Source organism: Odocoileus virginianus, chromosome 13, assembly GCF_023699985.2.
Source record: "Odocoileus virginianus isolate 20LAN1187 ecotype Illinois chromosome 13, Ovbor_1.2, whole genome shotgun sequence".
Classification (NCBI taxonomy): domain Eukaryota; kingdom Metazoa; phylum Chordata; class Mammalia; order Artiodactyla; family Cervidae; genus Odocoileus; species Odocoileus virginianus.
Window position 1 is genome coordinate 19,495,431 of NC_069686.1, and position 22,252 is coordinate 19,517,682.

A 22,252-nucleotide genomic window follows, 5' to 3' on the forward strand; every position below is an offset into this window, starting at 1 on the left:
TACATTTTTATTATTACATACACACACTCACATGCAAATACACACTATGACCAAACAGTGAAACAACAATATTAAAGGAAGTGGGAAGCAGAAGTCAAGAAAAATAGCTGCAGCCTTTTAGAATTTCACGAACCAATCCCCTCTCCTCCCTTCCCTGCCTTCTCTTGATTGAACTCCTCTGGTTAGAGGACCAGGCAGGCTTCCCCCTCCTGGAGATTTTAAAACATTGTTTGACCCAAGCTCACTTGTAATACTGTGAGAAGCAATATAAAAGTGAGAAATGATACAAAAAGAAAAAAAGAGAAGCCAACTTTAGGGACAAAAATATGTTTCCTTATTAAGAAGGAAAATCAACAAAAATCATTTTTAATCTTGTTCTCTGGCCCAATTCAGCAGCACCAACGGCTACCACTCACTGACCAAAGCCCAGATGGTCTTGTCCACATAGGAGGTTGACATTGTTGCTGTCTGCATCTATTTTGAGATCCTCAGTATGAAAAGGGGAAATAGCAGTTAAATAGCAATTCAGAGAGGAAGAAACACAAGCTAAGCTAGGAAGACCACTAACCCCATTTGGTTTGGGCTTTCCATATGAAGGTGCTGTGTCCACCACCAGGAAGAGGGGAGGCAGTGACACCTTTATCTGACACTTAGCAAATGCCCCCAGTTACTCTGCCCAGGTTTCCAACAAAAACCCACAGAATTTCTGATCATGTAATTAAAGGGAAAACTCATTCATGCTTCTTATTCACTTGAACTTCAGTCATCAAAATATTGATTTTTGAGAGTTATTTGAAGTTTAAAAGCCAAATAGAAAGGTAAAGAATATTCTTATTAAAGATTAGACGAAGTCTGTTCCTTGTCCCTCAGCTTTGTCAGAAGAGCAGCAACAAGGATTTGAGTCAAAGAGATAAACTTAAATCAGAAATGTTGTACACTTGACACAAATATAATGTTGTAGGCCAATTATACCTCAACTTTTAAAGTTTCTTAAATGAATAAAAAAGGTTATCGAACCACTGAATTCAAAGAAAAATCCTAAATTGTCAAATACTTTTAAAAATATGTATTTGGCTGCACAGGGTCTTAGTTACATGTAGGATCTAGTTCCCTGACCAGGGATTGAACCTGGGCCCCCTGCATTGGGAGCACAGAGTCTTAGCTACTGGACCATCAGGGAAGTCCCTGTCAAATACTTTTAAGTATGTTCAGTGACAGCTGGGATAATTTGGCATCTCTCTGGCAAACTGTTAAACAAGGAGATTGGAGAAATGGAAATATGGAGAAAAAGGACAGCGTAAAACAGGGTTACTGATTCTAAGTGAACAGATCAAGCTAAAGGAACTAAACCAGTGACATGGCTGAGAAAACTAAATGATGCATTTCTATAGCAGAAATGTTCACAAAATATCAGACTTGAGCTATGTGCAGGTGTGACAACAGAGGCTCCTCCAGACATGGGTCTCCTGTCTCCAGGGAAGCATCCTGAAGTGTTCTGGTTAAATGAAATAAAGAGATACTGGGAGGGACTTCTCTGGGGAATCAAAGCCTTCCAGAGTCAGACTGAACTCTAGAGCTATTCATATTTCCCAGGAGAACTGAGGCAATTCTTCACATTTTGAAATAAAATGAAAGAGCATTTGACCATCAGGAGGAAAAAGAAAAAAAAAAACATAGCAGGTGTTGCAAATTAAAAATGCCTTTGGGGTCATTCAGGTAACACAAATGAGGCTTGTGGAGAACCAGAGGATGTACAGCCGATTTGAAAACATTTGGGTTCAATGTTTTTTGTTAAAAAAAAAAAAAAAAAAAGTTGGTCTGGCCAAACAAACCATACCTGTGTGTTGATTACAACAGGAAGACCTCCTATTTCTGACATCTGCTAGGGAGAACGGACCTAGACTGTAGGTCTGTAACATCTAGACAGCCTTCTTTTGAAATTGAAGTGTCTCCCTGTCTCACCTCCAAGCCTCCTCAAGTTCAAGAAACACTGGTGCTCCTGGGGCTCCCTTTCTTCCCTTTTTACCCTCTCCCTAACCTCCTTGCCCTGAGGTGAGGCTCCAGTTGTGCATTTTCTTGAAACCTAGGCTGGGTTGCAGATTCCAAAGAAGCTGGAAGCACCCAGACCTCACTGCTAGGCCTGGAGTTACACTGTACCTCCAAGCTCTGTGTGAGATCCAGGGCAACTCAGCCTCACATTTCATACATGTGAGCATCAGCATTAAAAGGTCGTATTTTTAAAATCATAGCTGCTTCTTCAAGCAGAAGTTCAGGGACCTTCAAACTGAAAAAATGGAGGATTCTAATATCTTTTAAATGTTGGAAAACCATTCTAGTCCAATCTCTCATTATACAATGATGGTAATTAATGGAAGGCTTAGACTAGATACTCAAGTTTTAACTTCTTGTCCACAGTATTCTTCCCCTATGAATGTGCTCAATGTATCAGTGTCAGGATCATAGAAAGATATTCCTGAGAAGCTAAACTTTCATAAGGTCTTATGGTAAATAAGATAGAAACATGTCAGTGTATGCTCCAAGAGGATGGACTGAAGAGAGGCAATTGGCAAGGAAAGCTGCCACTAGCCCATCTTCCCCAGTGACAGGTAACTGGGCACCCAGTCAGGTGCAGAGGGGTTGAGCCCCAGAGATAAGGGGCTCCCCTGCAAGGCTGCCCCTGAACTTAATCAGCTGTCACCTGTAGAAAAAAAAAAGAGTGCCAGACAGAGGGATCACATCAGGTGATTGTTTCCAGCTCTGGAATCTTCTCTGGAGTGTCCATAAATATAGGACACCCATGCCAAACTTCTAATGACCTCACCTTTGTGGTCAGCAGGCTCACTGGAGAACTGAACCTGCACAGTTCCCCTGGGACCCCCTGTGATGGTGGGCTGTGGATCACTGCTTTGGTCTGAAGGGCACCCTGTGGAATGAAACAAAACAGCATCTTCTCAAGGTTATGTCTTCCACCTGGATGAATTACCAAAGTGGGGAATACAGCATGGCTAGGGAAATCCACATGTTTCTTATGGTTTGAGGCTCTGAGGTGATGAATCTCAGCCATGGATTTGGAGCTTATTTTGAAGAGTTAACACAGTGTGGTTGTGAAAGGGCACAAGTATAGGGGATAGGAGACTTAGTAACTCTCCTGGCTGGACGCACTACCAGCTTGGTGACATGGGGTAGGCTGGGTAACCTGTCTCATTAATCGCATTGGTCAGATAGGGAGTTGGGTGACCGAGGTCATGAGTGCACCAGGTGAGGGTTCCAGGTGTGACAACTGGACAGCATTTCCACTATGTTTCAGCGGTACCACCTGAGGAGAAAAAGAGGGATGGGGCCTCCTCTGTCTCTCCACATATCTATCCTGGGGCAGGCCTCTCTTATTCCTTTTGTCTTGCAGTCCTGTTTACTGACCTTTGTGGGTCCATGGTCAACTATGCTGTCATGGAAAAGGCAGACTACACACTATCTTCAGTGGAAGAACATCACCAGTGCAGTTTTTCATAGTCCAGTTAGCTTACTTCAGTAACTACAGTTAACTTAATGCAAGGAGATCCAACCAGCCCATCCTAAAGGAGATCAGTCCTAAAAGAGATCAGTTCTGGGTGTTCATTGGAAGGACTGATGTTGAAGCTGAAACTCCAATACTTTGGCCACCTGATGCGAAGAGCTGGCTCATTTGAAAAGACCCTGATGCTGGGAAAGATTGAGGGCAGGAGGAGAAGGGGACGACAGAGGATGAGACAATTGGATGGCATCACTGACTCAATGGACATGGGTTTGGGTAGACTCCGGCAATTGGTGATGGACAGGGAGGCCTGGTGTGCTGCGGTTCATGGGGTCACAAAGAGTCAGACATGACTGAGCGACTGAACTGAACTGAACTAGCTTACTTCACAGTGGTAAACATCTAAAGACTTCCCTACCAAGACCATTAATGGCTTGGGTGGGAAAGTGCTGCAGGGATGTTCCTGGCTGTCCCAGGTCTTCTTCCATGCTCCACGACCCACAAGGTCACAATGGGTTGAAAATGTTCCTACATCTCAGACCACCTCCGGTATCTGGAGAAGCCAGGTTCTTTCCAACTAGACCCCTTGGCTTTAGAATCAACTGTCCTGCCCTCCTCTCCGCAGCAGGCTCCTCCCTGAGGTTTCAACCCTAACTCTGTCTTATCTCCTTCCTCCCTGGCCTGTGATCCAGAGGCTGCTTGCTCTCATCTTGCACCACTTCCTGACTCAGGCTGTTTCTAATTCTGCCAAAAGTGCTTCTAGACATACCATGCTAGGGTATTTGGACCTTCCTCCTCCTTCATCCTCAAATGTGTTTCTTTCTGTCCTGTCTCTCTCCCTCCTCCTGGATGGCTCTCCTCCCTCAAGCGTGGCCCTCCTGGCGGCACCGTGTCTCTCTATTCCTTGCAGGCAGCCCCATAAGTATTCTGTGCTCAGTAACGCAGGCCGCCGTGGACCACACTTAAGGAGGCACACAGAGTCCATGTCCTCATGCCGCTGGCATTCTGACACAGAGACTGAGCGTACAAAGAGACATTTATCCTGTACCTCAGAGTGTAACCTTCTTTGGAAATAGGGTGTATGCATATATAATTGGTTTAAAATACAGTCCCATTGGATTAAGGTGGGTCTTAAGCCCCATCATCAGTACGCCTATAAGATGGCCATGTTAAGACACAGGACATGTTAAGGCCATGTCAGGACACACTCTCTCGGGAGATCTGGGTTTGATCCCTGGGTCTGGGAGACCCCCTGGAGAAGGGATAGGCTGCCCACTCCAGTTTTCTTGGGCTTCCCTGGTGGCTCAGATGGTGAAGAATCCTCCTGCAATGTGGGAGACCTGGGTTCAGTCCCTGGGTTGGGAAGATCCCCTGGGTTGGGAAGATCCCCTGGAGAAGGGAATGGCTACCTATTGTCCTAAGCTCTTTACAAAAATTAATTCTTTTACCCCTACAGGAACTCTCAAAGGTACAGATCACTATCGTTTCCATTTTACAGCTAAGGAGACTGAGGCACAGGGAGCTTAAATGATTTTCCCAAGAAAGTCACACACAGCTGGAGGCTGGCAGAGTCAGGATTCAAACTCATGCAGTTTTGCCCTGAAGTCTGAATTCCTAAATATTACAGGGTGTAGCCCATTTATTTAAACATTTAAAAACCATTAACCCCCACTGTCTTAGTAATGGAAATAAAAATTCAGACTTTATTTCATTCACGTGCCTGGGCCTTTTAAGAGTCCCACAGCTCAGCTGCTGCAGGAGACGGCTCTGGCACTGCCTGGTGTTTGATGACCCACCTAGAGGACAGACACAGGCACTGCTTCCAGCAGGGACACTGCCTGGGTAGGTCTCCTGGCTGGTGAGCTACGCCTGGTGAGCTTTCCTGTCCTCACCATGGACCTGGCAGAGAGGGCGCTTACAGATGAGGTGCAGGGACCCAGGCTTCCCCTCTCACTACTGCTGGCCAGTGGAGCGACAAGCCCATGCGGTTTCTGGCTGGAGTTACAGCTGGTCAGTAGCCATTTTACTAGAATTTAAAGAGGCCAACTTGTGGGAGGTCCAACAAGCAAATGCCACCAAAAGCAGCCCAAAGTCTAATTCTTTTCTTAAAGGACAGAATCTCATTGACACATTTTTTTTTTTTTTACCTACAGCTGTATCACAAAGCCTGGCCTCTGCCCCTACCACACAAAACAAATCTAGTAATTTTAGGCCTTTGAGCATTTTCCACTCTGATTCTCCACTACTTAATTCCAAATTAATCAAACTTTGACAGAGTTCAAAGAAAGTCTCATCTGGTAACCACTTTCTCTAACTTGGAGGTTAAGGAGGGAGGCTTTCCTCTCCCCTGAAGATGAGCTCCCTGCCTGTCCTGTAGCATCACTGAGGAATTCCTATTCCCTTCAGGCATCTAAGGACAGTGGCTCTCCTGTCTCCTGACTCCCAGCAGCCTTAGGTTGGATTCACTTCTTATAATTTATGCCCTGCTTGCTTCCAAAAAGGATTGAGGCAGGGATGCTTCACAGATCATTCGCTCCTTGTGACTGTTAGTTGGACCTGGCTTAGTACTCCTTTCAAGCCTGTGGTAGGCCAGGTTTTATCTGAGACTGTCCCCCTCCCTTGCTAAAAAGTCTGTATTTTTAGAACAATTTTAGGTTCACAGCAAAATGAGGGGAAGGTACACAGATGTCCCATATACCCTTTGCCCCCACACATACTCAACCTCCCCAATTATCAACATCGCTTATCAACTGTACATTTGTTACAACTGATGAACCCACACTGACACATCATACTTACCCCAGATCCATAGTTTACATTACAGTTCATGCTTGATGCTATACATTTTATGAGTTTGGACATTATAATGACACATATTCATCATTATGGTACCATACAGGGTATTGTCAACGGCCCTAAAAATCCTCTGTGTTTTACCTATTTGTCCTTCCTCACAGCTCCTCACCCCTTGACAACTATTGATCTTTTTACTGTCTCCAAAGTTTTGCCTTCTCCAGAATGTCATACAGTTGCGGTCACACAGTAAGTATTCTTTTCAGATTGGCTTCTTTCAGTTAGTAGAAAGCATTTGAGATTCCTTCATGTTCTTGTATGTTAGTCACTCAGTCGTGTCCGACTCTTTGTGATCCCATGGGGTGTAGCCCACCAGGCTCCTCTGTCCATGGAATTCTCCAGGCAAGAATACTGGAGGGGGTTGCCATTTCCCTCTCCAGCATCGTGTCTTTAATGGCTTGACAGCTCACTTCTTTTTAGCACTGAAGACGATTCCATTGTGTGGCTGTGTCATGGTTTATCCATTTACCTACAGAAGGACACCTCTGTTGCTTCCAAGACTTGGTAATTATAAATAAAGTTGTCTTAAACAAACATTCCTGTACAGGTTTTTGTGTGGACATAAATTTTCAGCTCCTTTGGGTAAATACTAAGGAGAATGACTACTGGATTACATAGTAAGAGTATGTTTAGTTTTAAGAGAAATTGCCACATTCTCTTCCAAAGTAACCACATCATTTGCATTCTCACCAGCAGTGACAGTTCGTATTGCTCCATATTCTCACCAGCATTTGGTGCTGTTAATGTTCCAGATTTTGGCTATTCTAATAGGTGAACAGTGGTATCTCGTTGATGTCTAAATTTTATTTCCCTGATGATATATGATGTAGAGTATCCAACTGTCTTCCCATCTTTTGAAGGAAAAAAATTCAGTATTTTTATGTAGTCTATATGACCACCCAAAGAGCATCCAGCAGAGTGTTCTGAATGAAAGGATGTTCAAAATACATTTTGAGGGAAGGACAGGAGATCAGGAGTTATGCAGTCTGAATTGCAGGGAGGTTTCTTAGCCACAATCTGTAAAATGAGGTAAAATCTCTAACCTCCTTCTCAGCATTACTATGATATTATAGGAATAAGGAAACTGGAAGTCCTTTGTGTGAATGTATGAATTGTAAATTGCTGTGCAAAAAGTATAAGATATTATAAAAATAAGTATTTCTATTGGTTAGTCAAGAAGGAAGCAACTCCTACTTCCAGTATCATTCTGGCTTCTTATAAAACAAAGTTATTTATTTTCCTCTAAATTTTTCTTAAAAAGACAAAGCTCCGAATATTTACAGTAGCTTTATTCATCATCACAGGAACTGGAAACAAATGTCCTTTAGCTGGTAAAGGGACTTAATTGTGGCAGACCCGCAGATCAGAATTCTGCTCAGCAATGAAAAAGAACAAACTACTGATAATGCAGCAACACTGATGAATCTCCAAAGCATTAGGCTAAGTGAAAGAAGTCAGATTCAAATATCTACATACTATATGACTTCACTTACATGGTATTTTAGAAAACATAAAATTACAGGGACAAGAAAACCAGTAGTGTTCACCAGAAGCTGGGTTTGCGGAAGGGATGGACGACAGCAAGGGCATGAGCGAACTCTTTGGAAACATCTTTTTCTTGATTGTGTTGGGGGTTACCTGACTATATGTGATCATCCAATTTTATCAAACTGAGTTTCACTATATGTAAATTATACCTCAATAAATCTGACTTTTAAAAATTTACCAAATTAAAAAAAAAAAAGAGGGTAAAGCCTCCTTCTCCCCAAACTGGATTGTTTCTGGACAGCAGGATTCAATTGCTTCTAACCCACTAGGAGGAGAGTCCGGGGGAAGAGCCTTGCTGTCAACGAGGGACACATCACAAAACGTTTGCATCACTGACCGTAGCTGGTTTTGACACTAAGCACTTGGCTCAAAGTCTATGAAATTAGCAGGCTGTGGTTGCTTATACATCTCACCCATCACAACTTTATTGACGAGAATGGCTACCAGCTGTCACATCTGCCTCCGCCTCTGTGCTTGGTGAGTCAGACTGCATGGCCACAGCAAATCAAGCCACGATCCTGCTATGGCTCTTCATGTTGGGGTTTGAACTCCTGGCCAAATGGCTGTTGCTCAGCTGTTATGCTGCCAATCACCCGTCACCGCGGGTTAAATGTGATAGGCTCACCCATATCTTCCAACTCTTCAGACATCTCAAAGGCAACTTGCCTTCCACAGCAGGAGGCAGCAGTCTTGGTGATATTTAACTCCCAGATTTTAGAATTTCTGACTTCTGGGAGGGGGTACAGAGGACACTTGCTATTTTACAGAACAAGCTGCAAAAGGGTCTCAAACCCATGAGTGAGAAAAATGACATCAGGAGCATATCACCTAAGTCATAACAATTTTGAGGTCACTGAAAAATTTATCCACACAAATGAACCAAGCTCTTGGCATGATAGATCATATCTCATTACAGAAAGAAAGCCACTTGAAATCTTTCACATGCTATTGCTGTGTTTTAATTTTTCCCTGTCAGATAGGCAAAGACATAAGATTCAGAAAAATTCTCTCTTTTATAAAGGTTTTATTATAACTGTATTTGAGATCTGACATGCACTATCTTTTCCTCCAAAAGTGATAGAAATAGTTTCATCTTTCTGAAGTTACAACATTATTATTCTAATCATGGAAGAGTATTTCACAGACTGATTTTTTTTTCCCCTCAAGTAACTTCATACTTAGGAAGTGGGGACAGAGAGGAAATTGACACTTGCTGAATAGCTGCCATGTGCCAGGTCCCATGTGGGATACTTTGTGTAAATTACCTGCTATGATCTTCACAACAGTCCTGAGAATTAGACCTTAATGAGTCCCATTTTGTAGCTAAGGAAACTAAGGTTCAGAAGTTAAGCAATTTCCCCTAAACCATATGACAAACCTGGTGGTACAGCCAGGATTTAAAGTAATTTTGACTCCAAAGTCCACATGCCTAGGATGGTATATAAAACTCTCCCCAAAGCTTTGACTGGTGTCATATCCAAGATGGAAACCAATGTTAGAGCTGGTCTGCTAAAGAGAGCATTGGGTGAAGACTCAGAACAGGGCTCTGATATTAGTCATTAAGCTCACATAACACATAAGGGGAGACAACTTATGTAGACTCTGTGCTTCTGTTTCATCTGTTTGGGGAGAAAACAAAATCTGCCTTTCTACACACAGTAGTCTTTCGGGGAAAAAAGTTCAACAATTCTTTGCACAGCACAATTAATTCTCCCCCTAAAACTTTCTTTACTATTATTTGGACAGAGTCCAAAAGCTAATAAGGGTTTCGTAAAATGTGACATCACATTTTATGATTCTGTGTGAAAAAATAAAAGACATAAATGCAATTCAAGAGTGTTGTTGACATTATTACTAATCAATTATTGACTATAATGCTGCTTCACTCAATGGTGAGGTGGTAAAGCTACCATCTGAAGAACTGCCTTTTTGCAGCCAGATTCTGGAGCTCTACATGCAGTCCATAAGGGAGGAAATGATTCCCACCTGAAGAGGCTCTAGCCATGGGTTTACTCTGAAATTTAACCTTGAGTCCTGGGATGCCAACCGCTGCACCAAAGTTTCATCTTCAGCATTTCCATGCCATGTCAGTATGATATCAGGAAAAAGCAGACCTCAGTTCCACACTGGCTTTGAAGCTTATTCTCTAACTGTTAATTAGGTTAACAGTACTTTACATGCTGGGTGTTTAATCCTAACATGGGCAATAATTTGATTTCAGAACAAAGGACATTCCTTTGCATCACAATTTACTTCATGGTGAGAATTTTACTGCTTGTGCCCAGTGAGGTTTTGCAGAGCCCATTTCTTGACAGAAACCTCAAGGCTAAGGCCAGACCTGTCTCTGCTATACACCACTTCCCTGAAGCCATGTTTCTGGAGCTCTCTGTATGTCCTGACCCAGCTCACAGACAAGGCACATTTTCCCAAAGTAAATCACAATCCTTAACCCCCCCAAACATTCTCCTTCTCTAAGAAGTTATGCCTGTGGTTGTCAGAAACCAGTCACAGACCTTTACTTACAGAGAGTCAGAGAAGGCCAAACAGTGCAAGCGGACTCTGCAGCACCCTCACATAGCCTGAAAGGCACCTTCCTTCAGTTAATCAGAGGTTTGGAAGACAGTGGAGCAAGTGTGAGCTCTCCGTTCATCTCTAGCTCAGGTGTGCCAGTTAATTCCTTCTCCTAGATGTTGTTTTACTCTTGTGTGGAAATGGCCTGAAATACCAGGAATGGAGAGGCAGCTGGCCCCTGCCAAAAAGAGTTTGGAACTTTTCTTCAATCACATTTTGAGAAATCACATTTTTTGTGCAAAACGACCAGGAATATTTCCAAAGGTCAGAAACAGAATGAGTGAAGAAACAATGGAATAGGAAGGAATGATAGAGATGCATAAAGGAGCATGCTTGTTTTCCTCCTATGTGTCCAAAGTGGATATTTTCCCTCACTGGGTACATTCATTTGACTTTCCTTTACTGTTTGACTGGCGATCAACAACGTGCTTATGCACAGATTCATCAAACTGAAAAACATCTGCCTAATCATTTTTACCTTCAAGAAGCTTGGGCCATTTCAATGTATTGTTGCTGGTTGTTTAGTCGCTAAGTTGTGTCTGACTCTTTTGCAACCCCATGGATTGTAGTCCACCAGGATCTTCTGTCCATGGGATTTCCCAGGCAAGAATACTGGAGTGGGTTGCCATTTCCTCCTCTGGGGGATTTTCCTGACCCAGGGATTGAACCCATATATCCTGCATTGGCAGGCAGATTCTTTACTACTAAGGCACCAGGGGAACCCATTTCAAAGTATATCCTCAGCTATATATTATAATGATTTTGACTCTTTGGTGTTTAACAGAATTCCCTTCCAAGGAGTGCTGACATAGCATAGAGTACTTGATTATACAAACAGCGTCCATTTGAGGGAAGCATGTTTTTTAATCCTCTGTGTTGAAGATGAAAAATCTGAAGCCCCAAACTAAATCCCATTGTTCACCTTGAGAGTAGCTCCAGCATAAAGCAGTTACTTAAACAGTAGTTGAATAAGTGAATGAAATAAAGAAATTTCCTAATTTAAAATATAGTTGTTCTGTACACCTAGGGATATTTCTGGAAATCTAGTTCTAGGAAATTATTGCAACAACCCAGTCATTGCCAACCCACCAACAATGCTAAAGGAATCAGCCTTTCAAAATTAGAAAAGACTAGGAGGAAGGCTTACCCTGAGAGAGGTTTAAAAGTTCAGGCGTTTTAAGTATTAAAACTTGCTTCTGTCATGATGTGGGGTCAGACTTTTAAAAGAAGTTAACCTGGAGAAGGAGGAGAGCCTGTCTGGATTCTGTGCTTGCTTTCCTCTTTGGAAACTGCATTTAAAGCAATTCCCATTGGCTGGCGTCACATGATGTGCCCAGGGGTTCCAGCTGCAGCTGGTTTAAAATGCCTGCTCACAGGCTCAAGGAAGAGGGCCTCTCAGCCTTAGCAGGACTGAGGATGCTATTACAAAAACCACTCCCCTCAGAGGGCATTAGAAGGAGAAATGGCAATAGATTTTAGTGCTGTTATCCCTTGTAGGACCAAGGAGGGGAGTAAGTAGGATGCTGATCAGATAACAGAGAGAAAGAGAAAACAATTTCCAAAGCACTGAAGCAATTAGATGAGAAAGTGTTATAAACCAATGGGCTCTTCCCGCTCCTGGAGGGCTGGGGGAAAGAGGGGGAGAGAGGCTGTGAGAGCCAGCTCCTCCTGGAGACACCCTTTGAAGTTCCTTCCCAGTCCCTCAGGCTCCACTGTCACTGAGGGCTTCTCCCCTGTGAGATGAGGAGCCTGGCACTTTGCTCTTGCTTAAAAAACAGCTTTTGAGTCAGAGGGTTAATTTTTAAAAATTGTGCTGTCAAAAACTTAGAGAATGAGACACTGTAGATCTTTTAAAAAAAAAATTCCCTGCAGGTTTTTTGTTTTGGTAGTATTTACTGAGGAATGTATGCAATTTTCTTTGACAAAATATAGTGATATCCATTCTCTGAAACTTAAGAATTCATTAAGAAAAAAAAAAACAACAATAATACATTAGTGATGGGGTGACAACTATTAGTTTTTACTTAGAATACCCCATCTATCCAAACAGGAATATGTTTGCAATTATTTTTCTGATTAAAAAAGTACATATTTTAAATTGTTTTATTATGTTTCCCCATAGCAAGAACCTATTATCAGCATTAATCAAAAATAAAAACACAATAAAGCTTGCCACTTCTCACCAAGGTGACATTTGAAGTTGTTTCCCTCTCCTTGAAAAAAGAAACCGAGGAAGGCTACTTTTGCCCAGATCCTCAGCAGGCTCTCTCCCGGTGAACCCGCATCTCACAATGGCCCTTTATTGCCGGCACAATGTTGTGCACACAGGAAATGTGTGTGCATGTGCCTAGCATGTTTCCCCATTTGTTTTCTTTTCCAGCATTGCTCACTGGCTGGTGAACAGTTCAGGCCCACAGAGAGCTTGAGACCACCAGCTCATGTATTTGAAAGGCATCTGTTTATTTTGAAAATGCAAATGAGGCCTACCTCAAAGACTGACAGGCAGGAAAATACCAGGGAGCAAAGGGAGAGGTTTCCAGTCTGGAGCCCTGTCCCTCCCTCGATCATGCCCGCTGAGATCACTCGCCATCAGAACCACTTGAACAGCTCCGGGAGTCTGAGCGAACGGCCCACAATTCAAACGAGCGGCTCGTCTCTCCCAAGTCTAGCCCAGCAGATCATAGCTCACCTGATTTAAAGTACTGATGGAGTCATTTCCAAAAAAAACCCTGGGACTTGGAGATGGTGGTGCCCAGGCCAAGTACTGCCTGGAGGAGGGCCCCTAACGCGGACACAGGCCTCCTAACAGCCGCAGCCCTGTCCTGGGGACAGATTCTGGAGAAAGCCCGGGAAGGTTAATACTCTGACTTTGATCTCTGTCAAGGCATACCAGCAAGAATTAATTTACATTTCAGATGAAAAAGGTTGACAGCATGAAAAGGCATCTTGTTTCTGGTATGTGAATGTGCCGTAATAGATCGGGAATTCTGAAAGGAAGTTCTGAGGAAGCTAAAGGGATAAGCCGAGCGGCTGCTTTTATTGGGAAGGAGATGAAAGGAAAACAAATTTCAATATGCGCCGCTCTGTAGCAACATGTAGGCCAAATGCTTCCTAAATTTCAAGGGCTATTCTTTCAAAAACTATATAACAGAGCATTGCAGCATGATTTAAAAAAAAAAAAAAAAGACAATAGGCCAGAACCTGAAATATAAACCAAACACATTGCAGTCTACATTTCAAATGAAATGATTTGTTGAAAAAATAATAAATTAGAGAATAACCTTAGAAAATATCCAGAGAAGGTTGTATTGTGATAGCATCCCGAAGCCACTTCTGCAGGATTCAAAAGTAACAGTACCCCTATATTTAGGGTTTGTTCTACTTGAAATGTCCCAGGGACATGAAGAGCTTGTAATGAGAGGATTATACTTTAGGAAGAGCACACCCCAAAACAGAGACATTGGAATGAGCTGCCTTGCTTTTAGATCAACACCGCCTTTGAATTGAAACATAATGAAAACATTTCCAAGTAAAAGTAATCTGCCCATAAAATTGCAAATGTCGTTACCCTATCTGAGTATCTTTACCACTAACACAAAACCAGCCCCTCAACTCCTGTCTGTGATGTTGGCTGAAGGGCAACGAGACATTGCCCGCCTTTGCTCTGGCTGTCACACTCTCCTGCCAAGAGGGTGAGGTGGTGTCAGTACCACCCTCAATAACTACATGCCTGCCCAAGCCCATGGGGACTCGGAAGCTCCCAATATCACTTGATATGTGGGACACTAGCTGCCAGGCTAAGAAGGAGGTTGTTTCCAAAGTTTAAAAAAACAGAAGCTACTTAAAGAAACGTGTTCTCTCTAGTCCCACGAAACAAAAGGACCCTTCATAGTGTACCCACCCCACAGGTGCTGCGCTGAAAAGATGCAGCCGAGTGTCCTGGTATAATGGAGCCACTCACCCATCTGTTCTTATGCATGTTCATGTGGCAATAACGGAGTCCAAAAGGGAGCCATCTAAAGATGATTTTCAGAGAGGGAAAATTTGATTTATGACCCTACATACTTTATGATAAGGGAATCAACAATAGATAAGCTCAAAGTTTATATCTGAAAATATATGTTAGGCTTTGGCAGTATCTGAAACCCTCTCTCTCTCTCTGCTGCAGAGTCCACTGGCCTGGTCACTTCTCTCTCGTTCCATCTCTGATATCTTGTGTTCTCAGAGCCCGGGTGTATGTGCTCTGGGGCCTAGCTCTTCCAAAGCCTCAACTAGGCACATGCAGCTTCAAAAGACAGAGGGAGCTGAGCCCCACAACTCCTGTGGATATTGCCCTTTGCAGAAGAGCAGAGTGACCCGGGAGCCAGAGCTTGAGGTGCTCAGGCAGCTACAAGCTGAGCCGCAGCATGCTAACCCCATGGGGCCCAGAGGACCACTGAAGTCACACACAGGCCTGGGTGTGGGAAACACAGTTTGCCAGGCAAGTACCTGAGTTATTCCTCTCTCTGTGCTATGAAGAGACAGGCTGAGCATATAGTTAGAGAATTCCAAGTTTGGAAGACCTTTCAGACCTTTCTAGCCAATGTTCTTGTTTGCAGACAAGTGACTCCAGGAGGGGAAGGGAATTGCTCAGTTGGCACTATGGAAAATGGACTCTATCCAAAGTGTCTGTGAATGAGTGCTGACTCGGCCTCTGACTAGCTGTGTGACTATGGACAAGTTATTTCACTTCCCTGTGCCTTGTTTTCCCCCTCTATAAAACTGGGAATACAAGAGAACCTACTTGGAGCATTCTTAGCCAAGGTATGGCACGCGGCCAGTGCTCTCAATCATCACATGGAGAGGGGTGAATCAGAACAAACGCTAGACCCCACCAGAACTCTTGACTCCTCTTCCAGTGCTCCTGAATTATTAACCTTTCAGCTTTTTGAAACTCATATGAACTTAATCACAGAAGATTTCCAAGTGGATACTATGAAAATGATGTTTTAATTACCTGCGTGAATATGAACAGCAGACTCACTCCTTCTGTTGCTTATTTTCTTAAATTTCCTCCGAGCATCATATCCTCTCCAGGCTAAAAATATAAAACCATGTGCTAGGAATGACATTAATTTAAGAACGTGCCAGAGAATTGATATAAGCTGTTTCCCTCCAATCCTCTACCCCTCTCCTCCTCCCCACTGCTTTCTCACTGAACAAAATAAGCAGAGCTACGTGAGTGATGGTGGGGCCTCTATGTACTCTCAGCTCGGCCTCCAAGATGCTTTTGAGAAGGAGTCATTTTGGTTCAGGCAGTGAATTTCCACAACCTCTGGATTCCACTTATGAATCACTTGGAGCCCTGTCCAGGTGAGGTGGGGCCCTGTCATTCCAACCCATGGAGGAAGCTCTGCCTTCAGGACTTGAGGGGTAGGAGAGGACTGGAATGGCCTGACTCACTCTGTATTTTTTATTGGGAGAAAGGTAGAACACATGAAAATTGAAGGAGAGAAAAATAAATAATAATGATTAGTAGCATCACATTTGCATTTGTGGAGGGGGGACTATGTATAGAACTGCGTTCAGGGAAGGAATGCGTGACGGAAAGGGAAAATGCATGGGAAACGAATGAAGAGAAGAGAAAGGGAACAAGGGGCTGGGGGCAGGGTGTTGAGTCCTTCAGAGTACCAGGCACTGAACTGCTACCAGGAGCATGACCAGCTCTCCTTTCCACTTCCTCCCTGAGCGCTATAGCTCTCCACGTCACTGAATGAGGTCATGAAGTCCAAGTGGACGTTATGATTCTGGGTTACAACAACACAGAGGAAATCATCTGCTGTGTTCAAGACCTGGGACAACTGCCTGCAGTAGCACAGGAACTCAGACACTATTTGGGACACAAATGACACGTGTGTGCCAAGAGACACTGACAGGGCTGGGCGTATGACAGAGCCTAGTGATTAGCTGCCAAGGTTTACAAGCTCTGTCTGAGCTAGAAAAGCCTCCTGGATGTGACAGACAGTAGCAATTCTGATGATGAAAACCTGGTAATGGACATGAAGTGTGTATGAGGTGGGTCAACTGGGAGCTGGGGCACATGTCTGTGTGATTTGCGTTTTACATCCATCCACTGCTACTGCGTCTATCTTGCCATGGGTAGGGATGGCTCGTTTGCTTATCTGGAGGTCAGAGACTGTGGCAGTCTTGCTCACAGCTGTACCCCCAGCACCAAGCACAAGGCCTGGCCTGCAGTAGATACTTGATAAATATTTGCTGAAGGCAGGAGGGAGGGAAGAAGAGGAACCACTGAGAAGAACAAAAGGTGAGTGCCCTCAAGCACTTAACGAAATGCCAAGATTCAGGGCTGTTTACCTGACTGGATGGCAACAGCCCCCTTCTCTCTCTTCTCTCTGACTCTTCTGTATCTCCTGGCTCCCAGCCACCCCTTGGCATAGGCCTGCAGCACAACCACTCTGCCTATGACTTCCCGCAGCAGCAAATTTAACTGCTCGACATGATAATACTTGAGAAAAACCTGAAATAAGACATCAGTTTTAGCATTACATATAGGCTCCCAAGAGCTCCTCTGGTGCTGAGGGTTAAAGAAGTGTGTTAGTTGCTCAGCTGTGTCTGACTCTTCGCTACCCCATGGACTGTAGCCCACCAGACTCCTCTGTCCATGGGATTCTCCAGGCAAGAACACTGGAGTGGGTAGCCATTCCTTTCTCCAGGAGATCTTCCTCACCCACAGATCAAAACTGGATTTCCTATATTGCAGATTCTTTACTGCATTCTTTACTGTCTGAGCCACCAGGCTGAGATAAATCCTGCCAATGATTCTTCAGTGGTAAAGAAACCACCTCCCCATACAGGAGATGTGGGTTTGATCTCTGGGTTAGGAAGATTCCCTGGAGAAAGAAACAACAACCCACTCCAGTATTCTTGCCTGGGAAATCCCACGGACAGAGGAGCGTGGTGGACTACAGTTCATGGGGTCGCAAAAGAGTCAGACATGACTGAATGACTAAACAACAATAACAGACTCCCACACAGAAATTCATTCTGCTCCAACAAATTAACATAAATATTAAAACATCATCTAAATAAAGTTTACAGTGACTTGATTTATGCTAACATTACTGATTTCTTGGAAGCAAATATAATTAATTCCCCTTGTAAGGTTGAGCCAATGTGGGACTATTAATGTACACAGACGATGAAGTTAACAGGGTTTTAGGAGATCCTAAATGTTCTCCAGGCTGGCCTCAGTTCTGCCATGAGTTCCATTTTCTCAGCTTGATCTTTTCCCCCTCAGCTCTGATAGAGGTGTTAAACCAGAAAAACTGACCAGGGCCGACAGAAGTTCTGAGGGAATGGGGCTTGAATGGGCCACAGTGATCTAATTTCTACCGAGGAGCAGCAGCATTGCCATCCACAATCAGGCTAAGGCTGGCATTGTAGGGCAATTCAGAGTGGACCACAAAAACCTGGAATCTTGCAGGAATATGTTTCCCCAAATTAAAAGCTAGATGTGATGAGACTACTAATCAGAGTGGGCAGTAAACAACACGAGTCTAATGAAAAAAAGACAAAAGTATAAAAGATACTCATTATTGTCATTAACATGATTTGTGTATTTGCCTGAAGTGCTGGAATAAGCAGCACTGAAGAAAAGGACATTTAAAAATGAGCTCAAAAATCTCATTCTAGAAATGTTAAATGGTTCTCAAAGTATATGCAGAACAGGAAGCAAACTCTCCTCTTTTGGCCCCTGAGGTCCTAGGACTCCGGACCCAAGACCAGCAAAGATCACTGTTAGGTTGGGGTCTTGTTTGGTAAGTTACAAAACTTACAGAGCTATTCAAATCACTGATAAGAGACCGAGGTACACAGCAGAGTATCTCAAGTGACAATCTAAACAACAAAGAAAGAACTACCTTTGTTTTTCCCAGCAGCCAGTGATCTAATCTGGACTTTTCCAAGATAGCGATGCAACTCTCTTTGCTAGCAAGAGGTGTTTGATGTGCTCTGAATGCCAAGTAATAATACCTACAAAATAGAACAGTGAAATAAAGCATTTTTAGTCACCATTTGATTCAGTATCATAGAGTTGCTCTGGGCCCATTGACATGTCTTGTTTTTTAATATCAAATATTTGTTGAGCATAAATAATAGTGTACTAGGTAGTGGAAGATACACAATTCATGCTTATTGGCTCTTATCTACTTTCATATTTTCTGCTATGTGTATTTTCCTTTCAGTATTGCTTGTAATTCATATTCAAAGCATACATGGCATCTTTTACATGCAAAATCAAAGTATCTAATCCTTTAAAAAACTGAAGTTTAGACAGCTCTCCCAGTAAAAGTTATCATTTTAAATGTATTAATCTTTTAAAAATAATTTGTCATCTCGCTGTATGAATTTTGGCTCTGCTTTGAAAATTCCATCTGAAGCAATGTGTAGATAGCAAAAATGATCACAGCCTGACACTACTGATTCTGTCTGTTAAGCTCTATGTCTCTCTCAAGGTAAAACGTGGGTATGTTTTTTTGAGACAACCACCAAAACCACATCTGTCTTCCTAAATTACTCATTTTAATAAACTTCCATACTTTCAGATGAAAGAGTTTCTGGGTAGATTCAAAGAACATGACCAAATTATATATATATATACATATATATGTGTGTGTGTGTGTGTGTGTGTGTGTGTGTGTGTGTATATATATATATGTAAGCTTGTATATATATATATGTCCATAGGTATGTCTATATACATGTATATGCATATATATGTACATGATGTTGAATATATTATCTTTTTAGAAAACTTTACCTTAGCTTTTCTTTTACAAACTTTCAAGCATCTTTCCTTTGCTCCTTGTTGCCATCTGTAATTAAATTCAACCACTTGGAAGTATTTCTTTGTCAGAGGATTTTCCTGTCATTCCTCGGACAAGGGTGATCTGTTATTTTAGAACTGCTTTAAAATGTAGAGCCATTTTTACTTTTTAAGAAAATCACCAAAATAAAAAATATGTCCTTTCCTCTTACCAAATATCCCCATGCTTTCTGTTTATGGAAAGATGAACATACTTGATTAGCACCTGAGCCATTTAACTTTATCTTTGTGCTACAAGATTGTTCTGCAAGTTTGCTCAAATGCTCGAATGCTGATTTTGCTCAAAACATTTGCATTCAGAGATTCTGAGAATGTTTCTAAGACTCTGAGTCTCTGTTTCCACCTTTGAGGAAGAGAAGCAGTTTTCTCTCAGAACCCCTGAATGGTGGCCAGGACCATGCTAGGTCATCTGGCCAAGCCCAGGAGCCTGTTCACAGCAGACGTTCCTGGAGCTAGGTGGGAGGAGGGACAGCCAGGGGTCAGGCTGAGGTCTGGGCAGTTCGTGGCATCAGCACATATTCTTTAGCCTTAGTTTCTCAAGGACTGTAGTTTGAGTCATGGGTTCTTAGATTTGGCTTTGGCTAAAGCAAAAAGATTGTGTACTAGAGTGCATGGGGATGGTAGAAATAGATGGCAAATCTCTATGGGGTGAATGTTTTGGGACAGGTAATGTACAGATAGCTTAAGATGTAAAAGTCACTGATAAAAGCAAGACTTCCCTACTCTCTTTTCCTTTAGTCCTGGCCATTTATAAAATGGACTATATGCTATAAATAATAAATGGCATGATTATATGTTTATAATATGATTAAGGGCTTCCTTGGCCTTAATCAGACAGGCTTGCTCAGGATGATTGCTCAATACTCTTGGTGATGAAACATTTAAAGAGAATCTAATGAATGGCCAGAACTATGCAGTATGTGAGATTACAAGATCTGTTGTAACTATCCATTCAAGGGTTTATCCTTGTTTTGGGGGCATCCATGGATGCTTCTTAGCAATTTCTAAATAGGCAGAATATATCTTGAATTAATATAAATATTAGAAATTAACTTTGATTTTTAGCACTTCAAATCTCTTATTATGATAATAACATTCATATGTAGATTTTAGTTCAGGAAGAGATGGATAACAGTACTGTCAAGATGTGAAGATTTCAAAAAACATTAAGGAAGCATTTAAGTGATATGTCTACAGTAGTCAGGTCAGAGAAGTATGAGTACAGTGTGTTTTCTCCACAGAGTATTCTAACAGATAATACGGTTAAAAACAAGACAAGACAAACAAGCACTTCGACTGAGCTTCTCTATGCTTCAACACTTCAATATAAGGGCAAAAATGAAATGAAAGGCACAAAGATAACAGGTCTGCCACCAAGGGGACATCTTTTCGAGATCCATTCCACCCCCTTCTTGAAGCAGCTTGATGAGTTAAATAAGCAGGAGACAATGAAACAGCAAAATAATACATGTAAAGATTTGTCTTGAGGGTCTGAGTACTTGAGAACAATATAAAGATCAGTTCTATCTCTCTATTCAAGAGTTCTATCCTGAGCTGTTCACCAGTTCTGCCCTGAGCTATCTCTGATAGGTAGAATTCATCTCTCAGATTGGAGTTTGAGCCCTGAGTTAAGAGTGAGAAGGTCTTTCATCTCTAACCACAGGTAAGTCTCTTGTATCTGAATTTTCACAGGGAGCAATGGGAAACAGATAAGTGGTGGGGGGGAGGGTGGTGGAAGACTCTATGAAAATCTGGTAAAAGCTATAAACATTTTTTCTCAGGAAAATGCTCTTGATACAACATATTGCACATAGTATCAAGGGTTCCACATAGTTCCTGTTGGCCCTCCAATGACCTAAGAGCCCTTTCCTATTTCAGAGCTCTATGGAAAGTGATAAATTTTACAAGACCTTATCTTATTAAAACATGTAAGTTATTAAAAGAGTAACTATACAGTTGAAAAATATCTCTATCCAAAAATGTTAGTTTTCTGCCTAAAATGTTTTATTGTGTGAAATACAAATTTTTCAAGGAAGAGTTTTTAAGCTATTTAAACTAGATGTACCAGTTACTACATAACAAATAACTTCAAAACTTAATGGGTTAAAGAGCAGACATTTACTGTCTAACAGTTTGTGAGGGTCAGGAATTTAGGAACAGCTTATCTGGGCATTTCTGGCTCAGGGTCTTACATGAGATTACAGTCAAGATGTTGGCCAGGGCTTCAGTCATCTAAAGGCTTGAGTCTCTATTTTTAAGATGGTGCCATCACAAGGCTAATGGTAAAAAGCCTTAGTTTCTTTCTGTCTATTGACAGGATGCTTCTCAGTTCCATGCTACACAGGCCTCTTCAGATGACTGTTTCAGAGTCTTCGTAACAGAAGATGGTTTCCACCAGAACAAGGGATCCCAGAGAAAAAGCAAGAAGGAATCTGTCATGCCTTTTATGACTGAGGCTTAGATGTGATACACCATCACTTCTTCCATATTCTTCTACTCATAAGAAGCAAGTCACCAAGTCCAGATTACATTTAATGAGAGAATTTAAGGTTTACCTCTTAAAGGGATTTAAGTATCAAGGAATTTGTGGCCATATCTTTAAACCACTGCAAAGAATCTCTCTGAATCATCAACTCTTATCAAAAAATGCACAAATATAAAATAAGTTAAAAGTAAAAGAAAAAGACATACCATACTAATACTAGTCAAATTAAAACTGGACTGGCTATATCAATATAAACAAAGTAGATTTCAGAGCAAATAAATATTATGAGGGATAAAGAAGTTTATTTCATAGTGATAAAGAGGTCAACTCATCAAAAAAACTAAAAATTCTAAGCATTTTTTCACTTAAAAACACAGCTTGAAAACACATGAGCCTAAAA

The 22,252-nt window shown here is 42.2% G+C and overlaps 1 protein-coding gene and 1 non-coding gene across 2 annotated transcripts in view; both read right to left on the minus strand.

Annotated features, from left to right (window-relative positions):
* MYO3B (myosin IIIB) overlaps positions 1-22,252 on the minus strand; it is a 408,982-nt gene that overhangs the window by 118,062 nt on the left and 268,668 nt on the right. The window contains exons 24-27 of the mRNA XM_070476366.1: positions 18,403-18,514; positions 16,838-17,000; positions 15,480-15,560; positions 2,822-2,923 (exon numbers count right to left, since the gene is read on the minus strand). Coding sequence (XP_070332467.1) covers positions 2,822-2,923; positions 15,480-15,560; positions 16,838-17,000; positions 18,403-18,514 — 458 coding nt within the window. The remainder of the gene's footprint in view (positions 1-2,821; positions 2,924-15,479; positions 15,561-16,837; positions 17,001-18,402; positions 18,515-22,252) is intronic.
* On the minus strand, positions 1,108-1,180 carry TRNAG-CCC (transfer RNA glycine (anticodon CCC)). The gene has a single exon. It is a non-coding gene; the product is annotated as a tRNA-Gly (tRNA).